The sequence below is a fragment of the Hirundo rustica genome, chromosome 17, assembly GCF_015227805.2.
Source record: "Hirundo rustica isolate bHirRus1 chromosome 17, bHirRus1.pri.v3, whole genome shotgun sequence".
Classification (NCBI taxonomy): Eukaryota; Metazoa; Chordata; class Aves; order Passeriformes; family Hirundinidae; genus Hirundo; species Hirundo rustica.
This window is the reverse complement of record NC_053466.1, coordinates 3,276,476-3,290,166: the sequence shown is the minus strand read 5'-3', so window position 1 is coordinate 3,290,166 and position 13,691 is coordinate 3,276,476. Positions and strand designations below refer to the sequence as shown.

General features: G+C 40.9%; 1 protein-coding gene across 2 annotated transcripts; it reads left to right on the top strand.

The window, feature by feature from the left end:
* Positions 1-434: 434 nt before the first annotated feature.
* ZCCHC8 (zinc finger CCHC-type containing 8) lies at positions 435-11,493 on the top strand. 2 transcript variants are annotated; one of them, XM_058422844.1, is made up of 14 exons: positions 435-599; positions 1,458-1,498; positions 2,118-2,192; positions 2,704-2,809; positions 3,488-3,562; positions 3,885-3,988; positions 5,278-5,343; positions 6,330-6,390; positions 6,504-6,646; positions 7,363-7,505; positions 8,223-8,338; positions 8,638-8,721; positions 9,194-9,308; positions 10,008-11,493. In XM_058422844.1, exons 1-14 carry the CDS (start codon positions 435-437, stop codon positions 10,802-10,804), a joined length of 2,091 nt encoding a protein of 696 aa, XP_058278827.1. In that variant the 3' UTR covers positions 10,805-11,493. The 2 variants fall into 2 exon arrangements, with proteins under 2 accessions (XP_058278827.1, XP_058278826.1); XM_058422843.1 differs by having other exon boundaries at positions 6,327-6,390.
* The last annotated feature ends 2,198 nt before the right edge of the window (positions 11,494-13,691 follow it).

The following is a 13,691-nucleotide window of genomic DNA, read 5'->3' as shown; positions in this document are numbered from 1 at the left end:
CTTCAGGCCTGTTAAAAGGAGGGAAAAACTTAAGGAGGTTTTGCTTTGGTTCTTTTGAAGTAGGATTTGCCTAAAATATTGCAATGAGAGGCCTTGCTGCAGACACCCTGCTTCAAATACTTTTGCTGAATGCTACTGCTGCTGCCCCATCTATCTCGACCGTTCACTCCTCCGAAGAAGAAAAATTCCAAAACCGAGATTGGTGCCGGTTCGGGAGGCGGGAGCGCGTCCTCCATTGTGAGTAGGGCAAGCGGTGCTGCGGCTCCGCGCCTCCTACATCTCCCAGCGTGCACCGCCCCCCGCCGGCACACTAATGTGTGGTCCGGCGCCGCGAGGTACGCTGGGAGTTGTAGTCCGCGGTGTCCGGCTTCCCGCCCGCCCTCTGCTTCCCGCCGCCCTTTGCTCCCCGCCCCGCCCTTCCTGCGGCGGCCAAGATGGCGGCGGAGGTGGACTTCGGGGACCGCGAGCTCTTCGGGCAGCTGGAGGGCGAGCCCGGGCCGCCCTCGCCGCCCGCCCTCGAGGAGCCCGACCCGCTGCTGGAGCTCTACGAGCGGCTGCGCGATCGCGACGAGACGGTGCAGCGGCTGCGGGCGGAGAATATCCTGGAGGGAGAGGCAGGCCCCGCGCCCGGGCGGGGGGAGGCGGGCGCGCCGTGCTGCCGGTTCCCTTCCGGGCCAGACGGTCCCGGCCCTCAGGAGGGCTCCGGCTTCTCCCCGGCGCTCTGTGGGAAGGGACCTTCGGTCTCCGCCGGGGCCCCAGGGGGTGAGGGGAGCCGAGTCTGGTGCTCCCAGGCTTCCTCAGAGCACGTTTTCCATAGAAAACTTTTTTCCTCGGAGCGACCGGGCCCGTGCCAGCCCCACCTCAGGCGGCGGCTCCGTCCCGGGATGCGGGGACGGCTGTTGAAGCGGCTGTGCCTGAATCCCTGCCTTGTGCCTTCCCGGGGAAAACAGACACCCGTGTGCTCGCTCCGACGATCCATTTTAACGCAGCTACAAATAAATTCTAATAGTTGAATTGTGGCGGGTTCCCTGAAGGGTTTCTGGGTTTGCCGTTGCAGCAGAGTGGAATCTCAAACGTGTAATAATTTATTTCCCGCTTACAAGTACACGTGTACTACCGTTACCTTTCTTTTGGTGATAATCACAGATATTTTTAAAATAAAATATTATGAATCTGTTGGAACAGTCATTGCACGTGATGAGTGGCACGATTTGGATGGTCACAGCTAGTCCTCTTTCTGTTTGAGGCGTTTTGATTTTTTGGGGTTTTTTTTTTTCATTTTATTGTGTTTCTTCAGCAACAGGTGGTTTTTTAAATAATCCTCTGTGCAGTGAAATGGAAGGAGTGAAACCCTTTTTGTTGTTCTGTGAAATTCTTGCTTGGTGTTTTCTTGCTTGCTTTGGGTGTGGGTTTGTGTCTTCCAAAGAAAATCATAGTCCTTAACAATAAGTTAACATCAGGAACTTAAAAGGAAGCTGAGAATTCTGACTCGTCCTAGGTATGTTAATGCTTGAAACACTATGAATTATGTAGAGAGAATATATTTATTTATGTGTGTGTAGATAAATAGAGTTTATCTAAGATAAAAGATGTCTGTGGTAACAATCTGCCTCAATCTGTTTCCATGTCCCAATCCCTGCTCAGGTGTTGGAGCTTCTAAAATTCCATTCAAGTTCCTGAAAAGTCTTTTGGAGTTGAATAGCAGGAACTCAGTTGATATTGCTGTAACTTATTTATTTGTGTATCTGTTTTATGGAACTCTCTTGGTCTTCAAGGAAACAGTTCTAATGTAAAGTTCAGTGAGGAAAAATTGTATTCAAATGCTTGAATGAATCTTAGTTAGAAGATTGTGTAGGTTAATTGGAGCTAGAATAGCAGGAAGAGAATTCTGTTCATACAGAATGAAGTATTTCTTTAGTGTGGGGATATTTTGCTCTCCTTCCATCTCACACCAATCTGCTTTGCTCAAGAGGATAATTTCTGTTTAAGTGGCCAGGAACTTCTTAAAAATACAGATTTTGTATTGACCAAACCTTCTTTCCGCTGATAAAACTCCCCAGTGATAAAACTGGAGGGGAATATTTACTGTACCCATTGTCTGTTCTGTGCTGTTCTAGTGGAATCTCAGTGGAAAACCCCAAAGTTGATGGACCTCTGTTGCAGATTTTATTTATGAACAATGTCATTACTAAGTAAGTATTTTCAAGGGGAGGGAAAAAAAAAAATCCTGACAGGAAATGGGGACTTTTTTGTTTGTTTGGATTTTTGGGTTTGTTTGGGCTGTGCCCAAATTGTGGATGTAGATTTTATTCAATAACATAAACTACTGAAGCTTGGAGGGGAGAAAGGATAATGGGCAGTATGACAGGAGTTCTGTTCATTAGCAATATCTGGTTTTATCATGAAATGAAGAGCGAATTCCAGGAACCTGGAGTGAGGCTGAAGAGCAGTTTGAATTTCAGGAATGTTGTGGGTAAAATATAACATTAATCTTTCCGTTCCTCTGAGTTGATTTTTTTGCTTCACTTGGGTGCTCTTTAATATCAGATTGCATTTGTGTTGCTGAGGGTTGAGAGGGGGACAAAAAAGAATTGGTTTTTCCCCTTTTCTGAGTTATTTAGTAAATTATAAATGCTTAAGAAAAGAGAAATCTACTCTATTTCAGCCTTGCTCATGTCTTCATCTCTGTGTCCTTCATCCTAGGCGGTATCATCAAGAAATTGAAGATTTTATTTATAGTTTAGTTCAAAAATATGAAGAGCAGAAGAAAAGTGAACAAGAAAAATCGCAGTTGAACCCTAAGCCACAGGTACTTTAAAACTCAAATTGTTACGAAATGCTTCTTCTCCGTCTCTGTAATGGGAATATTGAAATATCGCACTGTTAAACAGTAACAAAAATGAAATCAAGTAGCTGTCAAACAAATGTTGTACAGCTATTTGTTCCAAAATATAGAGCCCAGGAGAAAGGAAAGATCCTTTCTGCCCATGAAAATGCGTCTTGAAAATTGTCCCTAGTGAAATTTCAGTGAAAGAAAATTGACAACTTGGTTTAAATAATTACGAAGAAAGCTTAATGCAGCCTCTTTTGATAGTATTTGGCCCAACTCTGAGTATATGTAATAAAACAGATGAACAACAGAATCTGAGAATTTGCACTTTCTCCTCCTGAGTTAGAATTTTGGTTTTTAACTCAACATTCACTTTGAGTGAAAGGGTGGAATGGCCAATTTCTCTCTGTCTTTCTCTTTGTTTTTTTGATGAGAATGAAAACATTATTATGCAGTGTATTTCTCATCAAAGAAAGCATTAGAAAGGAGATGTTGTGCTTTGGACTGTGGAAAACTTCATGAATGATGTGGGCATCTCCATGCTACTGTTGGTGAAAGGACAGAAGCTGCACCCCACATTCTGTGCCTTTTACATCACTATTTCAGGAGCTCCGTTGATTTAAACGAATTATTTTTATTTTTCGCTTTTTCTGGCAGCCCTCCAGCGTTCTTTTGGAAGAGGACTGTAAAGGAGCCGGCTCGAGTTCTAAAAAAGTGAAAGAAGCTTTTAGTGTAAGTTTTTGACTGTGCTCTTCCATGGTAGGTCTGACTCTTCATTCTCCACCTTCAGTGTTCACTGCCATTAAAATAAGATCTGTTAACTGCTGTTATTACACCGATAAATGAAATTTAAATTCAGCATGTTTGGCCTACGTCAGTGCAAAAAAAAAAAATCTTATATGTGCAGGTTTGGGCTTGTATTGATTGTAAATTCTTAACAGAATGGGGAAAAAAAACCTGGAAGTATTTCAAACAGTGTAAATTTATAGAAATGCTACCAACCTCACCTAAATACTGACACATTTCTGACAATTCTCTGACTTTTTTTCTACAGGTTGTAGGAAGTGTTCTGTATTTTACCAATTTTTGTCTCGATAAACTGGGACAGCCTATTTTAAATGAGAATCCACAGCTGACAGAAGGATGGGAAATACCTAAGTATCCTGTTTGCTAAAACACCTTTCTTTTTTCCGTTTGTCAAATCCAAAGAATTCCAGTGGGTAAATTGAACTCAGATTCTCTCCAGTGGATTGTGTGTTTCTATCAAAACCGTACCAGTCGTTATAGATGGGATGATTTAATGAGTCATTCGTGACTTTTTTATTCAAAACTATTTTACTCAGACAGTTATTTTGATATAATTGACTTGCTGATTGCTATCCTGAGAGTGAATTCCTTATGCCCATAAATGCATCTTGTGAATTTAGGGATTTTCTTGGCCAGTCCATTATCAGGTTTGGTATGACAGCTCATTGCAGACTGAGCAAGTATTCTCCTTCCATAAAATTCACTCTTTGGGAGAAGAAGAGGGTTTGGGAAACTCAAATATGCTGTAAAATGCTTTTTTCCAAATGTGGGAGCTAGAGAGAAAGTCTTTTATTGAAATTTAATTATGGTATGCTCTTAACATGCATCCATTTTAAAGCTGGTTCTTTATTGTTTATTAAAGCTAATGTTTGAAAAGTGGAATTGAAAAAAAAAAAAAAAGCTGGAAAATGTTGAAATGTTTTTTAATATTGATTTTGTCTTCCATGGCAAAAGAAATTGGACAAGAAATTTCTCAAGTAACATCATCTCCCCAGGTTTCCAGTATTGCTTCTGTCCTGGAAAGACTCCGGACAAGAAGCAGTTTCAGGGTTCATTTCTGCAATATCCAGTTCTTTAAGCTTGTAATCAAGGTCATGTCAGCGTTAAAAAATCACTTGTATCTGAACATAAATTGCAAATTTACAATCTCCCAACCTCTGGATGAAGGAAATAGATGCCAAATGGGAATTTCTCCTTAATGCCAAGTTAAGTGTGGCTGGACTGATGCTGAGTGAAATGGTTCATCAGGCACTGGCTTCTAAATGACCAAAGTACTGCTCTCAGTGAATCTGTCATTTTGAAACTGTCAAAATGCAGTCTAATAGGATTACTGTGAAGCATTTCAGAATTATTATCTGGAAATTTCTGCCAGTGAGCAAGAGGGTTGTAGTTTTAGCAAGTGCTGATAAAGCATTGGGTAGAAATTTGTAGGAGGAAACAACATAAACTCATCTTAGCAAATAGTTTATAGTAGATATCATTTTATAATTTATACTCAGGCGTTCATATCAAGGACCCAGTTGAAACTTAATGCAGATGAGTCAGTGTTCTGTTCAAAGCACTATTAAGTTTTCATTGATATTTTAAACAGAATTGAAATTTTGCTTCATCCAGTAGCAATTCCTTATTGAAATCTAAAGATATCAGCAAGTTTTCAGCCAGATTCTCTCCCTAGATGGACAAGAAATACAAGTAAAACCAAAAAGGTTTGTATTATTCTTAAATATAAAGTTTTGAACTGAAAAGTTCAGATGCACTCTGTGATTATTGCCCAGTTAATAAACCCTTGGACATACTTAAGCAATGAGTATTTAAATTAAATAATCCAGAGCTGAGCATTGCAGTCAAAGAGTCTTTTTATTGAGTTTCTTTAAGAAGGGCTTAAAGTCAGTGTGTGAAAACTTTCAGAATTTTTATATTTAGTTCCTTCTGTTTCTTGTCTTTTTAGTGATTGGTTTGTCACCCTTGCACTCCTGTTGGGTCATGGTTACAGTTCTGTAGAACAACTCCTGTCTGCTTTCTTGAGAGATTTTTAAGACAGACTGATCTGAGAGTTTTTATGGGAGGTCAGAAGTGAAAGGAATTCAGTTTCCAGCTGGAGTTACCTTGGACATTTGTTCCTGTGCCACACTTTTTGTCTCCACTTCTAGTTCCTGTCCTAATTCAGTACAAATGAATGTTCAGAAAAGAAATCTCCCTCTAAAATCTTGATATCTCACCCCAGTAGCATTGCAAATGTTTCCTGCCACGGTGTGAATGTAAAGGAAGATTTAAGCTGAAGTCAGCTGCAGTTCTGTTCCAGGTTTTCAGTGCAGTTTCACAAAATGCATTACTTGAAACTGTGGGCCAGGGCTTTCCAAAGAAATGGTTGTGCTCTGCTGTCTGTTTCTACCGCTGACTGATTGCCAGTACTGTGGAAGGGATCAGGCCTCTGATGACAGCATTTCCTATTTCCCTCTGCCCTCATTTCCCATCTTCCCCTTAGCACTGTGAAATCAGCAATATTCTCTCTTTAAGGATTGATGTAAGTTTAAGAGAAGCAGTAGACAGCACATGACCTCAACAGTCATTGCTTTTGGTTTTGTCTTTCTCAAGCCTAAACATCAAAATCTGTCAAGAATGAAAATAATTAGTTGTTTTTAACATCGCAGAGTTGTTTTCAGGTTTAATTTCTTGTGCATTTTTCAAGCAGGCCCAAACCTCATTGTTTCAATTGTGGTTCTGAAGACCATCAAATGAAGGACTGCCCACAGGTAAAGTCACCAGTATTCCAAAGCCTGCTGCTCTCCAAGCTTTGTGTTGGGTGAAGGAGTGCATAAATTGTAAGTTGTCCAACTCTAAACTTCCCAATTGTATTATCTTTAAGCCACGAAATGCAGCTCGTATAAATGAGAAGAGAAAGGAGTTTTTGGAAGCTTGTGGTGATTCGAGCAATCAGAATTTTCAGCAGCGTTACCATGCAGAAGAAGTAGAAGAGAGGTTTGGAAAATTTAAGCCAGGAGTAATTAGGTATCTCTTTTCTTTCCATTTGCTTTTCTGGAATACCTCTTCTGCCTTTGGAGTGCCAGATTTTAATTGCCAGAGTTTATTAAGTCTACCTGCTGCTCTTAACTATGAGTGTGTTATGTTTGAATTTGCTAAGTAGAATTCTAATAAATTACAGAGATATCTTTCAAATGAAAACCCACTGCTAGCTTGACAGTCCTACCCTTTCTCTAATGCAGGGAGATCAGTATTACTCTTTGACTTCTCAAATGGCAAATTTACTATGTTCCTACTAAAAATGTATTCAAAAGTCTGCAGATTTTGAGCTTTGAGTGTCCCTTCCTCTCTATTCAAAATGTTCAGAGAAATCACAGTATTGTGTGGCAGTCTCCAAAAAAATCACCAGTAAATTCAGTGTCAAGGTCCACCCTTCCTGTTGATAGCTGCAGTCAAGGCCATGAGTCAGAAGCAGCAGGTCAAGTAGGTTGTTCTTGGTGTAGAATGAAATCTAATAAAGTGTTTAGGCATATTAGCAAGGCAAAAGGTTATATTTAATATCAGAGCTGCTTTTCATCTGGAGTTGTTATATCTGGGGTTGAAATGCCAACACGGTTTGACCTAAAACTCAGCTGTTCTACCTTGACAGCTAAAAACTCCACAAAACGTTCTTAACCTTTAGTCACCAGTTAAAGAGATTTTCCTGGATGACATTTTGTTGTCTGTTTGTTTCCTTGACTCAGTGGGGTCCTTCAGGATGCCCTTGGTGTGACAGACAAGAGCCTGCCCCCGTTCATTTACCGCATGCGGCAGCTGGGCTATCCCCCGGGCTGGCTCAAGGAGGCCGAGATGGAGCACTCAGGCCTGGCTCTGTACGATGGAAAAGGTGAGCAACCTGGGGCTGGAGTGCAGCCCTGCTGTGAGGCTGTGTGCTGGCTGCATCCTTCTCAGGAGATAATCAAGTAACTGGCTTGTAAACCTTCGTCTTCCTCGTGGAAGGGGGAGAAAGTTGCAAATCAAGTCGTTTTATTCATGTGAAAATACAGGTTTTTGTCAGCTGTGATGTGACGACAAAACAAATTCCTCAATGGTCGCGTTGCAAAGATGGAGACTGTCAGTGGATTTCACTGTTAGAACCTGGAGTTGTGTGAAACTGCAGGACCTGCAAATCTCTTATTGTCCAATTTCCTCTCCCTTTTTCTCTTACGTTCTATGAAAGAAGCCGTAGTCTTCAATAAATTACTCTTACATAGAACAAAACCACCAACAAAGCAAAAAACCACATTTCTTGGAACCTAACTTAAGTAATTTACCAGCTTTTTGCTAATGACCATTGTTTATGCTGCATCTCACAACAGTCCTGGTGCCCAGTTCTGAGGGCAGCAATGGCACGTGAAGAGCTGTTGTGTAGCAATACCCAGAAGGTTTCTGGGGAGGTTTTCTTCATGCATGTATCTGATGGATTTAATCACTGTTCCTGCCCCTCTGGATTATTTCAAAACCTTCTATCAGTACTTATATTCAAAACCCCTGTGTTTAAATCCTGTGGATTTTTTCGGTGGTGTTCTTAATTAACATCAATAATAATTATATTCCATTACAGGTGAAGCTGAAGCAGAAGATGAGGGCTCTCCCAAGCCCAAACGTATCACTTACGATGTGTCGAAGTTGGTAAATTATCCAGGATTTAATATATCCACTCCCAGTGGGATCCCAGATGTGAGTAGCTGTTCTCTGCCTTCTGACATGCTGAATGACACGAATTGCTTTTAGCCAAGAGTTAATGTTCTGTATTCTGCATCTGACAGTTTCTTTTTAAGAGTGTCTTCTTTTTATGCCCTTGTTTTGGGGCTGGGTGTAATTAATGTGACAACTGATACTTGTCATGGTTCTTGTGCTAGGGTCCTCCTGTCAATGAATTCCATCAGTGATCTGAATTAAAAAAGAAGCACTTGTGCATTTACACCTTTACATTTGCCCATTTCTAGCTTGTCTTTTTTTTTTCCTTTTTGCTGTAGGAGTGGCAGATGTTTGGTTCCATCCCCATGCAGCCATCTCAACAGAAGGATGTTTTTGCTCACTACCTTTCTAATTTTCAGGAGGTGAGTATATCTCATTGTCATTACAAAAAACCAGTGTTGTCTTTTAGTTTAGTGTAGGTCATGATGATTTCTTGCTTGTACCTCCTTTCTGCACAAGGGGACAGACTTTTTATTGACACTAGTGAGGGTGAAATGCTCATCGGGCTTTTCTGTTTTAACAAAAAAATGGCCTCGTGTTTAAAATTCTGTTATTCCACTTAATATAAGCAGATCCCAGTTGTGCAAAGATTTGTAAGCAGTTTGGAAAAAAACTGCTGTGAATTTACAGAGCCTGGAAGTTCCAGACTCCCCTAATAAATGAGAAGCTTGGTTTCCATAGCCATGGCATCCCTCAAATGTCAATGTCTGTTTATACACTGGGTCCCCAAATGGTTGTATAGTTACAAAATTGCTTGAATTCTTAGAGCTGGAAACGTTACACTGTACAGTATAATACTAATTCCTTTTGGTTTTGTGGATGATTTCTCCCCAGCCAAGTCCAAAATCCAGCAGCAAAAGGACTGCACCTCAGTCAAAGTCTCATCATTCCAAACGACCAAGAGAGGACAGCTCAGAGACAGCAGCAGCTGACATGGACCTGGACTCTGGTACAAGCATTCTGCGTTCTTTTTTTCCTAGTTGCAGCTTTTATTTTCAAAATAGCTTGCTCTGAATTGAAATGTGAGAGTTAAAAGGAGAAGCCAATGTGTTAGTAGGCGTTTTGGTGGTAATTAAAGGCAGTGCTGACAGAGGCCAGCAGTGTCCTACTCCAGTGTCATTTGCTGTGATTGTCACTGTGGTTTTCATATCTTCCAGTACCAAGCAGGAGGTTTCAGGTGTGCTCAGAGCAATTGCAATGTCACGTTAAAAATTCTGATCTCTTTACTTCAGGAACATCCTAAAGAAACTTCTTTTAAGACCCCCAAATCCCTCAATATTTGGATGAAATAACATAAATTTGGAAGCTTACAGCTTCTTAAAAACGAGGCAAACTCAAAGGAGGATTCAGTGTTAAATGTAAGAGCAGCTGGAGAAGCTTCTGGCTTCCCTTTTGAAATTTGCCATGAGGAACCCTTCAGTGTGTCTCAGTGTGGAATAAGTTTGTTCTTAAAACCTTCAAGGGTAATTTTTTTTTTCCTTGAATGGCTGGCATAGTTAAAATCCCATAAAAACAAAGTTTGTTCTGTGTCAGCTGAAAACCAAGGATGACAAGATGTAAATCTGCTAGTTAATCAGAACATTGGCACTTTGAATCGTGCCCTGGTCAGATTTCAGGTGCTAAAAGGTGTTTTTAAATCTCTTTCTAGATCTGGAAGTGGCGCAGAGATCTCAAACTCCCAACAGTTTTCAGTTCCAGCCTCCGCTGCCACCTGGCTCTCCGTCGATGTCCACTCCTCCACCTGTGCCACGAGGAACACCCCCACTCACACCCCCTCAGCCTTCCACACCCACCCACTCTCCCCTCCCTAGGACTGCTCCAGCACCAAACTCCGCCAGTCCTCAGCCCAAAATCGTGGACTCGGTCATGGATGAGGACACACTGACCTTGGAAGAGCTGGAGGAGCAGCAGAGGTTAATCTGGGCGGCGCTGGAGCAGGCGGAGAGCACAAACAGTGACTCTGATATTCCTGCTGACACTCCTTTAACTGGGAATTCCCTCACATCATCACCAGCCAGGAATGAAGCGGATCTCGTTGCAGAAGTCAGGTCGCCTGAGAAAGTGATCTCAGTGGAAACGGAGTTTTCTGACGTCGCTGAGCAGATCCCAGAAAACGAACGTTCTCTAAGCAGTCCCAATCTAGAGGACAGTTTGCTTGACTTAAAGGAAAATCCTGATAATGCAGTTTCTGAAGGCTTGCTGGATGACACCCTGCCTGCTCCCAAGCCTGAGCTTAATGAGGGGGAAAACACAGGTGGTGAGAAAGTGCCCACAAGCACTGGATCAGCTGTGAAAAAATCTGGACTTGTTCCTGACATGAGCAAGTTTGCTGCAGGCATCACACCATTTGAATTTGAAAATATGGCAGAGTCAACCGGGGTTTATCTACGGATAAGAAGCCTGTTAAAAAATTCCCCTAGAAACCAGCAAAAGAAAAAGACTTAAATTTTAACTGGTCTTTCGTTTTCTTACGTTCAAATCCCTTCTGTTTCCCCCCCCAGTTTTACAAACTCAAGGTAACCTCCCTCATCTTACGGGAAAGAGAAAATCTTGACAAATACAGGTCTGCCCTATTCTTCCTTGGTATTGAAGTCAGTGCAGGTTTCCATCTTGAGCAGGACCACCAATGCAGCCAGAAAATGTAGAATTTTCCCAAATTCCATGCTTCCACTAAGGAATAACAGGACTGATGATTTGTTAAGAGCGTTTTATTTGCCAATACTCGAGACTCTAAAATGCAGAGTTTGTGGTTTGGTGTTCTTTATTTTGGCTAAGATTTATATTGTCCTCGAGTTTCAGGTGGATTGGTGACTTTTTTAATATCTGTCCTTTGTACAATAATCTACACTTTATACATTTTGCTAATTATCCTGTAGATAAGTTTAATATATTCGGAATGTTTTTGAAAAGGTCTGATGTCAAGATTTCCCACATCAAAGTCCTGGCAATTGGAGGAAAATAATTGGGGATTACAGTGCTATTTTCACCATTTCAAGTATTTTTATAAATTATTTATGTGGGTCTGTTTTAATTGCCACTGTATCTTTTGTAGCATCGTCCTTCATGTAAACTTGCTGTACATACATGGTTGTGATTGTCTACAGAGGTTTAATAAATGAGCTTTTTGCTAAAGAGCTTTTAATTGGAGTCCTAAAGCAGCAAAATGCTGGTTTTTGAAAATCAGCTGCTGAGGAAAATTGGGAAAACAAGCTGAGCAAAATGAGGATGAGTATAGCGAAATATTTTAGGAAGGGCCACAAATGTTGGCTTCAGATGTTTTCTTAATCAAGAAACTCTTAAAATTCTCTTAGCTACTTAAACAGAACCTTGCCATACCATTGGTTTTCATAATCTGAAGAGATTCTGAATGCTTAGAATAATAATAATCCTGCTGGTTAATTGTTCTAACACTTCTTTCTCCTTGTCCCGGGAGGGACCTGTGGCTGAAGTGACTGCACATTGTTCAGTTGCCAAGAGAGGGAGCAATGGATTGCTGTAAGGTATTCCTTGGAGCTGCTAAAGCATTTGTCCTTCCAGAAATGCAGGAAGAGTCTCTCCAACCAAGTGTAAAGCAGAGAAAACCAAAGCATTTTCAAGTATCTTAACAAAAATTTTTTGAAGGGGAATGTCTGTAAGATAATGTTAGAAACTGAACTTAATTCTTTAAAATTCTCAGCTTTGCAGTTAGTGCATATTGCCCGAAGATCTTTAAAATACAGGATATTGGTACACTCTGCTTTTGAATGTCTGTGAGAACCCCAGGCTTTTTGCAGTTAAAGCCTTTATTTCTTTCTTTCTCTTTTTCTCCCTAAACTTTACAGGAAGGCAAAACCAAAGCGCGTTTATGTGTGAATTCAGAGTGGCTGAAAAAGCTTTTTGCAGCATTTACCAGTTCAGCTTATTTGGTTCCACTTGGAAAGCAAGTCAAGGTAAATTTTCATCACATGTTCTAAAACGAATGGCTTTTTTTTCTTCCTAGTTTATAGGAGAAATAGTATTTTTATAACAGGAGTGGACAGCAAAATAATGTGCTGTTTCCACCTTCTATCCCATTTAAAGAAAGCTCTGTTGGGAAGCATATGGAGGTCTGGCACTGTTCCCTCCTCCTTCCATGGAGTTAAAAGCCAGTAATGACAGTTTACAGGAGCCTTTGTGTGCTGCATCATTGCCACGTGGATGATAAAGGCATGCAGGGCGGGAGGTGATGCTTGCCAGTGCACACCTTTTGGGTGTGTTGTGCTGCTCATATTTGAAACACCAACTTCTCTCACCACACCTTAAAGATCTGGCTTTAATGGCTCTTAGGAAATGCTGCTGCTTGAGTAGGGCATGCAGCCTAAACTAAAGAAGTGCTTGTGGTTTCTGTGAGTGAGGCAGAAGAGTACACAAGATAAAAATCATCTTTATGTGCATGGAGCCTTTCAGTGCTCTGTATGGTCCATCCTCAATCACCCTTCCACGTAATTAATTGGTCACAACAGATAAGCAAAACAGTTGTGACTGAAGTATTTTCATTTGTTACTCTTTTGTCTTTCAAACTGCAATGTTATAAATGTTCCTTGTAATGCTTTTTTTTTTTTTTTCCTTAAAATAATTTTTGTGGTGTTTTGATCTCAGAAAAGCAGGCAGGAACTGTTTAATTTCTGGGTTTAATTTTAGTAATTTAATTTCAAATAAGGATAATCGTACAAAATTCTCTGAGAGCACTCAGAGGTATCTTTTAAATTGCTCTTTTAAACCTTCTCTTTGGAATTGTCCTTTCTTTGGGGGCGGCATTCAGCGCGGATAGTGCTGTGAGAAAACCGAACCAGTGAATAACTCCTGCATTTACCTCTGCTGTAAGACACACGGTTAATTAGGGATGGGGAGTTATCTCTGCTGCTTCTCTCATGATGAGGAATTCATTCATCTGCATCTCTTAGCAATTTATCTATAATTCACTGTTCTATCAAGTGCTACATATTGTTGCACTGAAGATGCTTGTAATTAGCGAGGTTTTTAATCTGTCAGCTGTAACTACTCAAGTAAGTTTTGTGTATTGAAACTGCAGTCAGATCACACTCTAAGGAAAAGCTGAATAGCAGAGTATTTTGGGTCCTTTTAAGTGCCATTCCCATGGTGATGGGTGTGGCATAATAACCTAGATTAGAGTTTAGTAAACCGAGTGAGTAATAAAATCTGTGATGAGGTGGGTATAGCATGAGCAGGCATCACTCAGATTTTCCCACAGATTCCTCTTGGCATAGTCCTCACTTTTATTTACAGCACTTGGAACTCTAAAAATATTTTAAAATGCTCATGCACATCTAAAAAAAAATCAAATCTCTGCAAA